The sequence below is a fragment of the Hypanus sabinus genome, chromosome 19 (assembly GCF_030144855.1).
Source record: "Hypanus sabinus isolate sHypSab1 chromosome 19, sHypSab1.hap1, whole genome shotgun sequence".
Lineage (NCBI taxonomy): Eukaryota > Metazoa > Chordata > Chondrichthyes > Myliobatiformes > Dasyatidae > Hypanus > Hypanus sabinus.
The window spans coordinates 17,178,567-17,196,884 of NC_082724.1; the positions used below are offsets into that span (position 1 = coordinate 17,178,567).

General features: G+C 42.0%; 1 protein-coding gene across 6 annotated transcripts in view; it reads left to right on the plus strand.

Annotated features, from left to right (window-relative positions):
- Window positions 1–18,318, plus strand: part of cfap92 (cilia and flagella associated protein 92 (putative)) — a 247,952-nt gene that overhangs the window by 182,774 nt on the left and 46,860 nt on the right. For all 6 annotated transcript variants that reach the window (XM_059944096.1, XM_059944097.1, XM_059944091.1 and 3 more), the window contains 2 exons: window positions 1,409–1,593; window positions 14,270–15,228. In XM_059944096.1, the coding sequence (XP_059800079.1) occupies window positions 1,409–1,593; window positions 14,270–15,228 (1,144 nt within the window). The remainder of the gene's footprint in view (window positions 1–1,408; window positions 1,594–14,269; window positions 15,229–18,318) is intronic.

Consider the following 18,318-nt stretch of genomic DNA (forward strand, 5'->3'; position numbering starts at 1 on the left):
AGTCCCTTTCGGTGTTATCGGCCACCCGCTCCCCTGGCAAAGGAGAGGCGGAACGCACGTGGCTTTGTATGGCTTCCCGCTAGCACGGGAGCACTGAGTGATGGTGTCCTTCTGGTGCGTCGCTGGGGTACCGCCTCCTGCAGTCCCCTTTTATCTTGACTTGCAGAGTTGTAGATGTCCATCAACATAGGGTGATGCAATCCCCACCCCCACATTGCCCGAGGGTGTCCATATCCATGGTAGCTGTCACGTAGCAGGGACATGCACTTCACACAGGTGTCTCTAAGGACAATGGCCAAAACCGTTGCATTGTCTCTCATTTCCTGGGTCCGAGACCCGAATTAATAGTGATCTTGCGATTCTCCGGAAGGAGGGGGCTGCTCCCACCCCTTCAGCCCCTCAAAGCTGTGGTACATTCATAACAGTATTCAGTGAATTATTATTTGGGGCGCCACAAAAGTGTAGCAGATAGAGCGACGCTATTACAGCTTGGCACGTTGGAGTTTGGAGTTCAATTTTGGTGTCCCCTGTAGGTTTGTACTTTCCTATACATGTGCGCGTAGGTTTCCTCCCATAGGCCAAAGACATACTGGTCAGGTATTAATTGGTCATCGTGATGAGGCTAGGATTAAATTGGTGGGCTGCTGGGTGGTGTGACTTTAAGGGCTGGAAGGGCCTTTTCCGTGCTATCTTTAAATTAGCAAATGAGAAGCAAACTGCTGCTGTGCTGACTGGGAATTTCAATTTTCATCTTTCACCTGCCTTAAGAAACCTGCTTCTGACCTGTCCTTGCAGCCATACTTGAGTGATTGGTCCTTTAGGTTTTTACTGTTGGTAACACAAGGAATATTGTAACAACTTTTGGATAAACGGCAACAGAAAGAAAGAACACTCGTTTCCTTGGTGTTTTAAGTGAAAATGGAGAACAATCAGGTCCAGCTGGAATTTAGTAACTGACTGGAGGATTGATTGTCAATAAAATGGTTGCCATCAGAGGAACAAAAATATAATGTGACAGCTGCAAAATTAATTTATAAAAATCTAAAATAAATTAGTTTTTTTTAAATGGCGTGCAAGTGCAAATGAAAAATAACAAGATAATTGGAGGTAATGGAAGGCTAGATCAGTTGTGCCTCTTTTGGAAAAACCATCGTGCTATGAAAGAGAAATGGCTGATGTTCTAGTCTTGGATTAGTCTAGCATCTCAGATGGACTGAAGAGCCTCCTTTTGTGTGGCAACTTTCTGCAGCATTCTTAAATTAGTTCTCACTATTCAACAGTTCTATTGAAAAGCACCAAGTCCTAGATGCTAGTGTCACATTGCTTAAATTTTTGCTACCCTTAAGAGCTTATCTTTTCATTATTTTTTGAGTATTTTTGCTAGTGATTCTCTCCATTCCATCTCCAGGAGAAAAATCTGTCACAAATAAATTGGAAAAAATAATCCCCGGACTACTGGATGCTCTTTTCACTGTATCAGTGGATAAATCACTAATGTCAAAGGAAGTGGAGAAAGAATTGAATCCAATGGTTATTCGCATTATCTCAGCCAGCTCAATGCCATCGACCCCTGTGCCAATACATATACTGCAGGTACACTTGCCATAAGGTGATAGTTGTATTTTTAGAAGGAGGTATGGAACTAAAATTTTCTTGAAAGATATTTTCTAGTGGGAAACATTGAACAAAGTGCTACAAACATTTACCATTGTTGTCATGAATTGGATTGTTTAAAGTGTACAAAGCATAGTGGATTGTATTTTCCTGGAAATAAAGTACTAATGTTCATTTTCAGACAATACTAAAAGAAGTAAAATAGAGAAAGCAATCCCATGGCTGATACCCTATTTCAGGAAGGTGCTGGATGGTAATGGATCCAGCACAAACAGTGCCCATAACAAAGTTAATCTTAGGCCTTTGACACCATCTCTTTATGGCTCTTGATTGAAACTGAACCAATGTTGCACATCAAAATACTTGATTTTGAAATGCTCTACAGCATGATATACATAAAATAAAACTGTTTAAAACAAGCTGTGTCTTTGAGGACAAAGAACTCAGGTTCTTTGTTTTGATGAACCTTGGATGATCTTCACACTATAAATCTATCGTGGTACTGTGCAGGCTGCTTATTTCCACCTTTGTAACTTTGACGAACTCTCCCACACTCCAGCTAGTTCAACTATTCCTGCAATATCTGATGTGATTACAACAGACAGTAGGTGCAGGAGTGGGCCATTCGGCCCTTCTAGCCAGCACCGCCATTCACTGTGATCATGGCTGATCATACACAATCAGTACCCCATTGCTGCCCTCTCCCCATATCCCTTGACCCCGCTATCTATAAGAGCTCTAACTAACTCTCTCTTGAATGCATCCAGAGACTTGGCCTCCACTGCCTTCTGGGGCAGAGCATTCCGCATATCCACCATTCTCTAGGTGAAAAAGTTTTTCTGCATCTCTGTTCTAAATGGCCTGACCCTTATTCTTAAATTGTGGCCTCTTAGTTCTGGAATCACCCATCAGCGGGAACATGCTTCCTGCCTCCAGCTTGCCCAATCCCTTAATAATCTTATATATCTCAATCAGATCCCCTCTCATCCTTCTAAATTCTAATGTAGACAAACCCAGTCGCTCCAATCTTTCAACATATGACAGTCCCGCCAATCCGGGAATTAACCTTGTGAACCTACGCTGCACTCCCTCAATAGCAAGAATGTCCTTCCTCAAATTTGGAGACCAAAACTGTATACAATACTCCAGGTGGGGTCTCACCAGGGCCCTGTACAGCTGTAGAAGGAGCTCTTTACTCCTATACTCAATTCCTCTTGTTATAAAAGCCAGCATGCCATTAGCTTTCTTCAATGCCTGCTATACCTGCATGCTTGCTTTTATTGACTGATGTACAAGAACACTTAGATCTCGTTGTGCTTCCCCTTTTCCTAACTTGACTCCATTTAGATAGTAATCTGCCTTCCTGTTCTTGCCACCAAAGTGGATAACCTCACATTTATCCACATTAAACTGCATCTTCCATACATTTGCCCACTCACCCAACGATGTCCAAGTCACCCTGCATTCTCATAACATCCTCCTGACATTTCACACTGCCACCCAGCTTTGTGTCATCAGCAAATTTGCTAATGCTACTTTTAATCCCTTCATCTAAATCATTAATGTATATTGTAAACTGCTGTGGTCCCAGCACCGAACCTTGCGGTACCCCACTGGTCACAGCCTGCCATTCCGAAAGGGACCTGTTAATCGCTACTCTTTGTTTCCTGTCAGCCAGCCAATTTTCAATCCATGTCAGTACTCTGCCCCCAATACCACGTGCCCTAATTTTGCCCACTAATCTCCTATGTGGGACTTTATCAAAAGCTTTCTGAAAGTCCAGGTACACTACATCCACTGGCTCTCCCTTGTCCATTTTCATAGTTACATCCTCAAAAAACTCCAGAAGATTAGTCAAGCATGATTTTCCCTTCATAAATCCATGCTGACTTGGACTGATCCTTCTACTGCTATCCAAATGTGTAGTAATTTCCTCTTTTATAATTGACTCCAGCATCTTTCCCACCACTGATGTCAGGCTAACTCAAGGAAGTGTTCTTGTCTGGATAAGTAGGAGCTTTCAATTTGGATTGTATTCATAGTAGTCCACTTGCCTCTAGTCTTTGTCAAAATGGAGTAACTAGAAGAAGTGGGAGGATGGTGACCCTTGTGCTGATGTTCTTTTTGCCATTGACAGTGAAATGACTTGTTTGGACTGCGAAAGGACCTTTGTTGTCCCAGTGTCCAATGACAAAGTCAGTTTGGTCCCTCACTAACATGAGATCTCCTTCCAGAGTTTCTGTGGTGTCATCAAGATGATTCTGATTTCTACATGGAATCCCTGACTTCTCTCAGTATGTTACATGTACTATTCCATAAAACATTGATAATCTTTTTACTGTTTAAGAAAGCTGCACTATTTTTCTATCAGTGTCTGCCACTGATTTCAATCTGAGCCTTTGCCATGCATTTTCTGAGGTTATTGACCATGATATTGTCAGAAATTCAGTATATTATCAATGTTATGGTCTATTTACCCTTTAATAAATAAAGGCGTCTGTGCTGTCATACAGCAGAGAGCACATGTTCCAGAACACCAAATACTCCGCAGATGCTGGGGTCAAAGCCACACGCACAACAGGCTGGAGGAACTCAGCAGGCCAGGCAGCATTTGCTTCTGAAGATGCTGCCCGACCTGCAGAGTTCCTCCAGCCTGTTGCACATGTTCCAGAAGTTGGGCGGCACAATAGTGTAGTGGTTGACATAATCACTCTACAGAGCCAGTAATCACTGCTCAGGATTCAATTCCTTCTGCTGTCTGTAAGGAATTTCACCTTATCCCAGTGTCTGCGTGTGTTTCTTTCAGGTGCTCCTGTTTACAGCCATGTTGCAAACACGCACATTTATGGTCAGTGAGTTGCTATGTTGGAGCTGGTAGAGTGGCAACGCTTGTGGGCTGTTCCCAGCGCCATCATCGGAATGCGTTGGTCATTGGCACAAACAACATGTTTCACTGTATGTGTCAATGTACATGTATCCTATAAAATTAATCTTTCATCATGCTTTAATGTAGTGGCAGTGGAACACCTTTCAAGTCTTCCATAGCTCCCCATAACCTGTGTGATTAAAATTTGTCTGATCAACAGTTGCAGGGGAAAGAGGAAACTTCAGAAAACGCAGGAATATATCCCACACAGATGGGTAAATTGGAAAAAGATATTGGAAATGGAAAATATTCCTATTCCAGTCGCCGTTGTAAGGTTTGACTGCTTCCTGTTATTTTAGTTGTCTCGAAAATATCAGTAGGTGTCTCTTATACTGAGTAACTTGTAACGGTTAAGGTGACATTCATTGTCGTCTCCTTCCACAAAGCTGGATCATATCTGAGGCTTTGTGAGACATTCGACTAAATTTGGAGTCTTGTGAGCAGTTTTGGGCCCCTTATCTAAGGATGTGTCGGCATTGGAGAGGGTCCAGAAGAGATTTATGAGAATTATCCTGGGAATGAAAGGCTCTAACCCTGTAATTGCTGGAGTTTTGAAGAGTGGGAAGGGGTGATCTCATTGAAAGCCTTCAAATATTGAAAGGCCTAGATAGAGTCTGGGACCAGAGGACATAGCCTCAGAATACAAGGATGCCCCTTTAGAATAGACATGAGGAGGAATGTATTCAGCCAGAGGACAGTGATTTGTGGAATTCATTGCTACAGACAGCAGTGGAGGCCAAGTCATTGGATATATTTAAAGCAGAGGTTGATAGGTTCTCAATTAGTAAGGGCGTCAAAGTTTACAAGCAGAAGGCAGGGGAGTGAGGCTGAGAGGGTTGAAAGATCAGCCGCGACTGAATGGCAGAGCGGACTCAATGAACCAAATGGCCTAATTCTGCTCCTGTGTCGTATAGTCTTTAGTGTCCGCCAATCCAGAACCAGCTTTTCTTTGATATTTATGTAAACTCAATTAGGAATTGCATCACTACACTGGATATATTCGCTCCAGGCAGATGCTGTAATGTAATTTAGGCTGTTCAGACCTTATAAAATGAAGCCATTTTCACGATGGATGATTTCTTTTCACTGACCAGTAACTGTGCAAACTTGGTATTTCTTGAGCCTCCTATGGTTGTTGAGTGATACTGTAATGTCCTTGTTGTATGTTTGGCTTTAGGATTCATTTCTAAAAGCAATTCTTGTCGTCAGTAATCATTAAAATCTGAAGTTAGTTTAGAGATGGAATGCAGATCAAACAGCATACAGTCCGGCTTTAGCAGGAAAACGTATTTACTTATTTTAAGCAAGCTTTTTGTGCATGCATAATGTACTGGGATTTAGAAACAAGTTGCTATTTAAAGTACTAAATGCGACCATTGGACAAATTAAAGCATTGATTTCAAGTATTGAAGTGAACACAATGACAGAGAATCATGAACAGCCTATATGGTAACTTAGTGAAATCTCGTAGGCAATCTACATTGAAAAGATTGTTATCTGCTCCCCAGTATGCAATAAATAATGGTGCCAGAAATCCCATCGATGCACTCTTCTTTATTGGAACAATAAAGTGTTTTTGTTTCAGTAGGATTCTAGAAAGGTTCCAGATGGCTGCATGGAAATCTATCTACGTTGAAATTGCCCGCTGAACTCTGCAAAGTGCCAAAGAACTTAAACTTCTGTGCTAAAACTTCATGCTGTGAAATACTTACATTTTCTAGCATTACTTCAATGCATCTGACTTTAGCTGCAGTCAATCTAATTAATATTACATACTCTTTGATGACTTCCATAAGTATATAACATATTAAAATATATATAATTGAAACTAATAAGGCTGACATTGTGATTTAAAAAAATGCTACATATTCTAAAACCCGGTAAAATTACGCCTTCAAACGGCCATAGTTGCCTGAATGTTATTGCTGTCTGACGGACTCCAAGTGCTGGAACTTGGAAGGTCACTCCGCAGTGAGATTTGGAGTTCATGGCTGCTCCCGGCCTGCTCGATGAGTCTGGGCCACTTTTGGGGGTCGAGCGCACCTGCTCCTTGTGTTGACACGTTGCTTGCATCCTACGGCCTTCCTGCTGTCTCTTCTTTACTTGGCTGCTCAGCTGTTCCCGGTCCAGCGATTTCTCCATGCTAACAATTTTAAAAGCCAGCGAGCCTATTACCCGAATGAAACCTCACTCTGATATGCAGCCATATACGAGGGGCAGCAGCTTCTATTGTGACTAAGAGAGACTTTTGGATCTGAGTAGATGGTCAACATGTGCTGCCAGTTCTCTGAAGTTTTTTACAACCACTGCGCTCGCCAGGGTGTAACATAGAGTCTCCCAACTCAGTGTGGGATGGTCTAGTGTTTACCCCCACCCACACACCAGCCCTCTCAGCAAGTCTCTGCACACGAAGTCTTGCATGATACTTTGCTTTGAGGATGGCAGCAGAAGAGGGTGGTTTGCACCAGATCACTGGTACTGAGGCTGCTTGGTCTCAATTTCCTGTAACAGAGGAAACGGGGGTGGATCTGTATCCATGTGTGTGAGATCGAGAGGACTATGGAAAGTCCCCAGGTTGCATCCATAACACTGAAATGAACAAACACAGCAGTGAAGGGAGAGCGAGCAGGCGTGGCAATCATTGAACGAGAGCACAACCGTGTTTGCTCAGCTCTTCAACCCTGCTCAGTCCAGTCCAGCCCTGACTGTCGTGGCTCGGAGTGGGGATGGGAAGAGAGTGCACGCGCCTTTATGTATCTGTGTCTAACACCATCCCTAGCAAGGCATTCCATACACTTGTCTCTCTCTGTGTTTAATAAAAAACCTTCCTCTGACGTAGCCCCTCCAATCACCTTTAAAATACGTCCTTTTGTATTAGCCATTGCCAGCCTTGCAAAAAGGAGCTGACTGTCTACTCTATCTGTGCCTCTTATTATCTGTACGCCTCTATCAAGTCTCCTCTCAGTCACTTTCTCTCCAAAGAGAACAGCCCTTACTCACTCAACCTTTCCTCATAAGACATGCTCTCTATTCCAGTCAGCTTCCTGGTTAATATCCTCTGCACATTCTCTAAGGCTTCCACATCCTTCCAAAAATGAGATGAACACAACTAAATATAATACTCCAAGTGTAGTCTAACCAAATTTTTATAGAGCTGCAACATTACCACATGGCTCTTGAACTCAATCTCCCTGGCTATTAAAAGCCAACACACCTATGCCTTCATAATTCCTCTATCAACATTTACATTTACTATTTACTTCAATCTTCTAGTATTTCTCCTGTGGCCAGTAAGGACAAAAAAAAATCATCACCAACGTCACAATAATCTCTTCCCTCTCTGTATCCCGTCCACCTCCACTGCTTACCTGTCCTAATGTTTTTCAAAACCTCCAACACTGTCTCTTTCTTAATCTTGACATGTTCCAACACATTAGCCTGTTCTGCACTGATCTCACATTCGTCAAGATCCCTCTCATTGGTGAACACTGAAGCAAAGTATTCATTAAGGATCTCCTCTATCTCCTTTGACTTGAGGCACATGTTTCTTCTTTTATCCCTGATCACTCCTACTCTCACTCTAGTCATCCTCCTTTTCTTCACATACATATAGAATGCCTTGGGGTTTTCCCTAATCCTACTGTGCCTTCTGATGTTCCCGTTAGCTCTCATAAGGCCCTTCTTAAGCTCCTTGCTGGCTACCTTATAACTCTCAGAAATCCTGTCTATTCCTTGCATCTTAATCCTTAACCGTGCTTCTTTCTTTCTCTTGTTAATCATGGTTCCTTCACCCTACCATCTTTTCTATGCCTCAATGGGACAAACTGATCCAGAATGCCATGCAAGTGCTCCCTGAACACTTCCACATTACCATTGTACATTTCTCTGAGAACATCTGTTCCTAATTTCCTGCCTAATAGCATCATAATTAGCCCTCCCTCAATTAAATACTTGGCCAAAGTTACTGCACATATCCTTGTCCAAAGCATATGTTAAAGGTCAGGGAGTTGTGGTCATTGTCTCTGAAATGCTCACCTTCGGAGGGATCTGTCACCTAACCAGGTACATTCTTTGTACTGTATCCAGTTTGGTCTCTCCTCTAGTTGGCTTGTCCACATATTGTGTCAAGGTTCCTTCCTGGACACTCCTAACAAATTCTGCCAATCTAAACCTTTTGCACTAAGGATGTACCAATCTAAATTAGGGAAGTTGAAGTTACCCATGACAACAGCCCTGTTATCTTTGCACCTGATTAGCTCCGCGGTGTCCTTGTTGCTACTGGGGGAGGTGGGGACAGAGATGTCTATAGAATGCTCCCAACAGAGTGATTGTTCCCATCCTGTTTCTTACTTCCACGCACACAGACTTAGTTGACGATCCCTCCACGATGTCTTCCTTTTCTCCATCTGGTGTTTGGTGACTCCAGTTCTGCACAAGTGTGTGGTAACTTATTCAAGGACTCAGAAAATACAGTTCATGAGATTGATCAAGTTTGTAATGTCAGCCAGAGAGAGCCATAAATTTAAAACTCAAAGTAGTATTGACTTACTAAAACCATTGTAATGATTATTGGTGTATACATAAACATATTATCAAGATTACCCCCCCCCCCCCCATCTCTCCTTCTACTGTCCTCCTTGTTCAGTGACTAACAAAATCTGTAAACGTGTACACTGAAATCAGGAGATATAGTGAGCAGCAGTCCAGTTGGGAGATGAAAGGAAAATGTTTCGTGGACATCCCATGTGATTTACATTGAACAGGATGAAAGCATCCAAAATCAAGAATGCTCCTGTCTGGTTCCAAAGTATACAAACAGAAGATAAAAACCTTTTTCCAGGGGTCTTGGAGAGGTCAAATCTGGCCCCTTTTGCAGTTTTGCACATGTTTCAATTTGGATTATGGAAGCACAAGAATGTACAGATATGGTTAGTCCAAGTGTAGTCTATTCCAATATTTAATAATTACACGAACCCATTACAGACAGTCCCCAGGTTCTGTTCCCTGAACTGTACATAAGCTGATTTCTCTGTAATTCAGTAAGTCCATTTTTGTTGTGGCAACTCATATCATTTCACTCTACATACCCTTTCTCTGGTTCTCCCTTTTCATTGGACATTTATTCTAACACTGCCCCATAATTAAACTGATTGAAATATGTACTGTATCTGGTCTCAAAACATAATAATTATTATGATTACTGTCTTGTAAAATACTTTGAAACTGAACTTGGGCAAGATCAGATTTCTAAGTCAGGCCACCTCAGCACAGAAAGCCGCTGTGCTTGATTCCTTGTATTCATTCTTCCACCAGGTACTTATCTGGTGATCATTTGAAACAACTGATGTACTTTGTCCCACAGTGCTCCCCTGGACTCTGCATGAGATGAAAAGGAATGGCAGTTTCAGTCTGATAATGTCACACAGTCACACCATGGAATCCTCTTAAAGTTTATGCTGGTCTGTTGGAACTTAGCAGTGAAATGACTGCAGGCCCTCTCATCTCCGTTTATTCAGCCATCTCTCATAACTCAGGTTCCTAATTTCTGACATCAGTGGATGTTTTTCTTCAATTTGATAAGTAGAAGTTAGAAATGGAACCAACTTAACATAATTGTCGATGTTTTAATTGGACAGAAGCTGTGCTGTACTCAGTAATGAAGTTGTAGCCGAGTACAGTCTTCTCTCTCTGTTACCTAAAAACATAAGAAATGGGAACAGGAGTAGGCCATCCAGCCCATTGAGCCTGCTCCGTCATTCATTAAGACCTGCCCAGAGTCTACAGAGTTTTGATAAATGATTACCAATGCATCTACTATAACCTCCGCCAATTCCTTCAGCACCCTGGGATGCATCCCATCAGCACCATGGGACTTATCTACCTTCCGGCCCTCTAGTTTGCTCATCACTATCTCTTTAATGACAGTGATTTTATTGAGGTCCACACCTCCCATTTCATCCATAACGTCCTTCTTTGGCATATTAGACGAGTCCTCCACCGTGAAGACCAACACAAAATAGTTGTTGATTGTGCACATTGTTCTGATGGTTTGAGTTGGCTGTCCGCCAGTCTCCCAAATCACTTTCTTGCATCAGGTCCTATAATACTATTTAGATTACTTTGTACAAAACTTATTATGCCTGCCTAACCTCACAAATTTATGTTGGTACTGAATTGGTCCAGTCTGTTTAAGCTCTTCACCAGATACCTGTCTCTCTTGTTATAAACAGTACTTCACGGTTTATTGTCCATAGTTGTGTCACTTTTGTCACTGGCTCACTACAAAGTCATTAACATACCACGCAAACTAAAACTGTAGAAATGCAGAAATGATCACTGTAAATTCAAGTAGCGGTAGGACGTATATTTTTGAGGTGTCATGCTATGTCACTTTGCCTTGGGTATCTGTCCCAATTTTAAAGTACCAGTTCAAAATTCACCTTATAACAGTATTCCCGTTGACTATTCACTGCCCTTTCACAGAGAAATAGCTTGGGATATTTCCTTATGCAATATAATATATTATATAAATGCAAATTCATGTAATGTTATCACCTTCTAATATTTTTCAAAAAAAACAATGGATATATCAGTGTTTTCCTCAAACAGATGATTTTAAGTAGCAGCAATGGAATTAAATATTACAATTTGAAGGGGGCGGAGAAGGCAGAAGGATATGGGGGAAATCAGCAGACAAACCTTTGCCAGGTTTATACAAAGTGAGAAAAACCTGTTAAAATCCTGGGAGTTATAGAGATATAGAGTTCCAAGGCAGGGTTTTTGTAAATTGAGAGTCTGATTGCATCAGTTCTGACCACCATTCTTTAGGAAGGATGTCAATGTGAAAGTAGAGATATACTAAAATGCTGCCAGGAATGAGAGATCCGTTTCTTGGAGAGACCAGGAAACTGAACTTTTCTCCTTTAGCAGAGGGAAGATTAAAGGGAAATCACTGGAGGAACCAGCTACAAACTTGGTAACTGCTTTCCAGCACAACCCAAACATCTCTTCACATAATTGTCTGCCTGATGCTAAAGTTTTCTTTCCTTGTCACATTGTCTTATGCAATATACAACCATGCAGTGCTTTCACCATAGGTTTGACTATCCCCTCATTGTCTCATTTCCATTTGAGGAACGAGACATGCAAGAATAGGATATGGTCATTTGTCCTCCAGTGTGATTGTGGTTGCATTCTCATACAGCAAATTCTACTGAAGTAGGACATGCTTCTAAATGTTAACAATTTGTTGTTGTAAAAGTTGCATTTTAAACAGCACAGAACTAGTATGGCACTGAGATGCTCCACCAGTCATGGCCAGCCATCCTTTAAAAGGTACATCTCAGAAGGAAAAACAATTAGAAAAATTGGGGAAATACATCAATCTGAAAAAAAATTGCTTTAAGGAAATTCCATAAAGTTCTGACACTGGAAATAAACTGTTACAATCTGGAAATTAGCTATTGGCCTTGGACCATTTAACCACAGGCAGGGAAGTGGCTGGTGAAATCCTGTCCAAAGCAAATGGAAAAATGTGTAAGGCACAATAAAACATTCAAACATGATTGGTGGCTCCATTTCAGGAAGAACCCTTCGGCTTTTTTTTAAATAGCTTGTGGAAAAACAGAACTTTGCACCAAGTGAGGCAAGTTTTCCAGCAGCTCTTGCTCCCCTACCCCAGTGCGATTAATGCTGGAAAATATAGACTCCTGGACACTCTTCAATCAGGAAAGTAGATTGTAATTATTTTGCATTTTCTGTGGCTTATCATCACCACTTTATTTAAAGTCCCAATGTTCTGTTAATTCTTTGCTTAAAATTCCAGTGAAGTCTGTGAGCTTTGATGGAGTTGTTTCCATTCCTGTGATGGAAGTGCATTGGTAAACCTGTGTAACAGATCCAGAAATAGATTCATAGAGTTATAGAAAAGTACAGCACAGAAACAGGCCCTTCAGCCCATCTAGTCTGTGCTGAACCTTTGAAACTGCCTAGTCCCATTGGCCTGCATCTAGAGCATTGGCCTCCATACCCCCTACCATCCATGTACCTATCAAACTTCTCTTAAATGTTGAATTTGAGCTTGCAGTCACCGCTTGTGCTGGCAGCTCGTTTCACATTCTTATGACCCTCTAAGTAAAGAAGTTTCCCCTCATGTTGCCCTTAAACTTTTCACCTTTCACTCTTAACCCATGACCTCTATTTGTAGTACCACCCAACCTCAGTGGAAAAAGCCTGCTTGTGTTTATCCGATCTATTCCCCCTTATAATTTTATGTTCCTCTATCAAGTCCCCTCTCAATCTTCTTCTTTCCAAGGAACAAAGTCCCAACCTATTCAATCTCTCCATATAACTCAGGTCCTCCAGACCCAGCCATGTCCTTGTAAATCTTCTCTGTACTCTTTCAACCTTGTTTATAACTTTCCTGTAGGTGATCAAAAGTGCACACAGTCCTCCAAATAAGGCCTCATCAATGCCTTAGACAACTTCAACATAACATCACATTTCCTGTACTCAATACTTGGATTTATGAAGGCCAATGCCAGTGTATCATTGTTGACAAGAATGGATAAAAATCTAGCTGGTTAAATGCTGCAGATGCCAGAGGCTGAAATAAAATGGAAAATGCTGGATATACTCAGCCGGTCAGATAGTGTCTTCGGAGAGAGGAAAAGTTAAGATTCAGGTTAATAATCTGTTGGATCAAAATAATGTAGTTAATTTTAAATGTAAATTGCTTCTCATCATTGAACAAGGATTTTTAGCAAATTAATAATTATATGGGAAAAACTGAGTTAAGTGGAGAATGGAAAGTAGACTGTATTCAATCTATTTACACACTTGATTATTCAATCTAGTACTTCTGGTTGTATATCCATTACTGAAGTGTATATTTTAGAAGTCTTTATTATCTATACTTAAAGAACAGTGTGAAGTGGTTCATTTTGGTAGGTCAAATATGATGGCAGAATATAGTATTAATGGTAAGACTCTTGGCAGTGTGGAGGATCAGAGGGATCTTGGGGTCCAAGTCCATAGGACACTCAAAACAGCTGCGCAGGTTGACTCTGTGGTTAAGAAAGCATACAGTATATTGTCCTTCATCAATCATGGAATTGAATTTAGGAGCTGAGAGGTAATGTTGCAGCTATATAGGATCCTGGTCAGATCCCACTTGGAGTACTGTGCTCAGTTCTGGTCGCCTCACTACAGGAAGGATGTGGAAACCATAGAAAAGGTGCAGAGGATATTTACAAGGATGTTGCCTGGATTGGGGAGCATGCCTTATGAAAACAGGTTGAGTAAACTCCTTGGAGAGACAGAGGATGAGAGGCGACCAGATAGAGGTGTATAAGATGATGAGAGGCATTGATCGTGTGGATAGTCAGAGGCTCTTTCCCAGGGCTGAAATGGTTGCCAGAAGAGGACACTAGTTTAAGGTGCTGGGGAGTAGGTACAGAGAAGATGTCAGGGATAAGTTTTTTACTCAAGAGAGTGGTGAGTGCATGGAATGGGCTGCTGGCAATGGTGGTGGAGGCAGAAACAATAGGGTCTTTTAAGAGACTTGTGGATAGGTACATGGAGCTTAGAAAAATAGAGGGCTATAGGTAAGCCTAGTAATTTCTAAGGTAGGACCATGTTCAACACAGCTTTGTGGGCTGAAGAGCCTGTATTGTGCTGTAGGTTTTCTATGTTTCTAATAATAATTGTCTTTAATGTTTCCTTTCTAAGGAAAGATGCGGCCCTGTTTACTGTCAGTATCAGCTGTTTGATTTGCCTTGTCATCAGACTAAGGGAAGAGAACATGGGGCAGACGTGTCCTTCAAGGATGTAAATTTGATTCTGACTGGGACCATCGATCCAGATAAACTCAGAGAGTATTTCCATGGGCCCCCACTCGTGATCGAGGTCCACGACCGTGACAGGAAGCCAAAAGCCCAGGCCCAACCGCCGGCATTGTTTGGTACTGAACCTGAAGATAGCAAACTGAGCAACATTGGCCTTGTTAGTAATAAGCGAACTGTTCATGACCCCTTCGTGGATGCCGATAAAGCTTGGGATCCTTACGGCATTGCTAAGCTGAATTTTTCAGAACTGGTATATGGTGAAACATGCTTAAACCTTGCTCTGTCAATACAGAACAGCAGTTTGCCAGATCCAATAGGGTATCAAAGGGACGGATTGGGCAGACGTATTCTAGGTGTTGCAGGAGCTGTTGATGGACCCGAGGGCCGGCCATTACCAAAAGGACATTATTTGGAATCAAACTCCATGCTTCATGTGAGAGTGCAACTCGCTTACCCTTTATCACGAAGGGGTGAGTCCTCATTGAACGAAGAGTGCCAATTTGGTCGGATAATATACATTTTTGATTATAATAATAGAACCTTTCTTCACAGTCTACTTGAGCAAGTTAGTTCAATTAATTCGCTAGCTCTTCACTTGGATTCACAGTCGAGTGGAAAAGGAAGCGAAGATGGATCGGTGGATGCGGAACTTCAACCAGATTCTGAACCGAAACCCAGTTCCAACCTGGATAGTGTTTCAATTTATAATGTGCATGCTGGTTCAGTTTCCAATTTGAATGTGGTGACAGGTTTCCATGTAATGGATGGAATAATTCACCTCTTTGTTTTGGAGGGACTGAAGAACAAAGGTCTCAGAGCATTGTGGGAAAAGCTGCCTATCAGGTGAGATGATTCAGCGCATTGTGCTAAATTTATAAAACTATAAAGACAGAATTTCTACCTCCACCGCCCCCCCCCCCCTGTCTTTCCTCAGGGATTGCTCTCTGCATGTTTCTCTTGTCCATCTGCCCCTCCCCACTGATCTTCCTCCTGCCTGCAAGTGGCCAAAGTGCTACACCTGTCTATTCACCTCCATCCACAGCCACAAACAGACCTTCCAGGTGAGTCAAAACTTCAGCTGTGAATCTGCCGGGGTCATCTATTGTATTTGTTTCTCCAGATGTGGCCTCCTCATCATTGGTGAGATGCATCGTAAATTGGGGGACCGCTTTGTTGAGCAACTCTGCTCCATCCACCAGAAGCTGAATTTCCCAGTAGCCAAAATTTAAATTCCAGTTCCCATCCCCATTCTGCCATGACAGTCCATGACCTCCTCTTGTGCCTTGATGAGGCATCCCTCCAGGTGGAGGAGCAATATCTTATTTTCAGTGTGGGTAGCCTCCAACCTGATGGCATGAATATCAGTTTCTCCTTCCAGGTTAAAAAAAAAATCCCCTCCCATTCCCCTCTTCTTCTATTCATCTCCCCCTGGTGTCCCTCCTCCTTCCCTTTCTCCTATGGTCCACTCTCCTCTCCTATTAGATTCTTTCTTCTCTAGCCTTTACCTTTCCCACCCACCTAGCTTCATCTATCACCTATCCTTCCCTTCCCCTACCTTTTTATTCTCACATCTTCCCCTTTCTTTTCAGTCATGAAGAAGTGTCTTGCCAAAAAAGTCATTTGTTTGTTTCCATGGATGCTACCTAACCTGCTGAGTTCCTCCAGCATTTTATGCATGTTGCTCAAAATTTCTAAACAGTTAATTTTGAAATACATATCCAAAATATCAAAAAACTGCTGACAATTGGTAACTTGATAAAAGGGTGAAGATGCTGTCTTTAAAAATAGTCTTTTAGTAAATCAAGTCATGGAATCCAGGAGGTTTTACCATTAGTGGAAGAAAGTGCATTGTGTCTGGAAAGATATTCCCAATCTTCTTAGTTCATTGTTAATAGATAACGAGTGTTTAGTAGAACATCACATTTTAAAAGGTTACTGTCTGTGATTGTTTTTGTAGGAGGTCAATCCTAACCTGCTTAGCAGTTGTCTCAGGGTCCATGGAAATAGGCTGCGGGGGAATGAGATATGTTCCATGGTGGAATGTGAAAATTAGTTCCCTTATAACAAACAAGAGAAAATCTGCAGATGCTGGAAATCCAGAGCAACCCACACAAAATGCTGGAGGAGCTCAGCAGGCCAGGCAGAATCTGTGGAAAAAAGTATGTCGACTGTACTTTTTTCCATAGATGCTGTCTGACCTGCTGAGGTCCTCCTGCATTTTGTATGTGTCCTCCTCAGAACAGCTTCTCTTTCAAGTGTCATGTTGATAATTCCTCAGGTAGAAAGAGCTGTACAATCTTTAATTTGAAGAATGCATTGTTGAGCTCACTGTTCTTCCAGTCAGGAGAAAAATCTGACACATAAAGCAACCTTGGCAAAGAACTGCCCTGTTCTGAAAAACATCATCACAGTCAGAGTAAGAAGGCATGGTGTGTCAGGGTCAGGCTTACTATCACTGACATACATTGCGAAATTTGTTGCTACGTGGGAGCAGTACAGTTCAAAACATAAAAGTTACTGCAAGTTGCAACAGATGAATAAACAAATGGTGCAAAAGAGGAATATTGAGGGTACATGGGCAGTTCAGAAATCTGATGGCAGAAGGGAAGAAGATGTTCCTAAAACATAGCGTACTGGTCTTCCAGCTCCTGCACGTCCTCCCCAGAAGAGGCATGCTCTGGGTGGTGATGCTGGACATTGTCCTTTTGGAGGTACCACCTTTTGAAGGTCCTCGATGGTGCATTGGGTAGTGCCGGTGATGAAGCTGACTGGATATTCAACCATCTGCAGTTTCTTTCAATCCTGCACATTGGAGCTTCCACACTGGGCAGTTGACGTAACCAGTCAAAATGCCCTGCACCGTATATTTGTAAAGTTTTGCTAGTCTTCTTGATTGCATCGATATGTTGACTCGGGATAGATCCTCCGAGATGTTGATGCTCAAGCACTTGAAGCTGCTCACCCTTTCCACTGCTGACTCCTCAATAAGGACTGGTGTACGTTCCCCCAACGTCCCTTTCCTGAAATCCATAATCAAATTCCATGGTCTTGTCAACATTATGTGCACGTTTATTGTTGCAAACCACTCAAACAACCAGTCTATCTCACTCCTATGCGCTTCTTTTGCCACCATCTGAGATTTTACCTACAACAGCAGCAAATTTATAGATGGAATTTGACTGTGCTTAGTCGCAAGTCATAAGTGTAGGGAGAGAGCAGTGCAGTGGGCTAAGCATTCATCTTTGTGTTGATCGTCAGCAAGGAGGAGATCCACACTAACTATGCTCTCCTGATGAGGAAACTGAGGATCAGGTCACAAAGGGATATACAGGGTCCCAAGTTTTGAAATTTTACATAAATACTTTAATTTTACAAATGTTAATTTGTTGGATAAATAGGGACTAAAATCATTCATCAACAGAAGCTTGACATGCATGTGTTGAATTCGGTTTTGCACCATAAGTAATTGCTATGATGAAAAATGGGATGTTGATATGAAGCAAGATTTATACAGGTTGACCAACACAAATCTGAAACGATTGGGACAAATCCCAAATGATCGGATTAGCGATTTTGCCAAATCACAGATGGTTAGATTAGGATTAAATAAATGAACACCTCTAATCCATTTGATGATCGTCTCATGTCCGCTGGTGCGAACGTGGCCCAAGTGTGGAGCGAGGGACACTGATGTGGGTTGATAGTTCACAGACCTTAAGGGAAAGAAAACAATAAATGCTAGGCCAAACAGGGCTGTTAACTAAAACTCCCAAATGGAAAACGAAGCCGACACTGCGGCTGAAATGAGCAACTAAGAATGAACCAAATACCGCTAGTATTCAGATTCAGTTGAGTCAACAGTACAATTTCTCAGGCAAGGCGGAATTCAGAAAGCTAAGTGTGGCTGTGTCCATGTCCAAGTCTCAACAAAAA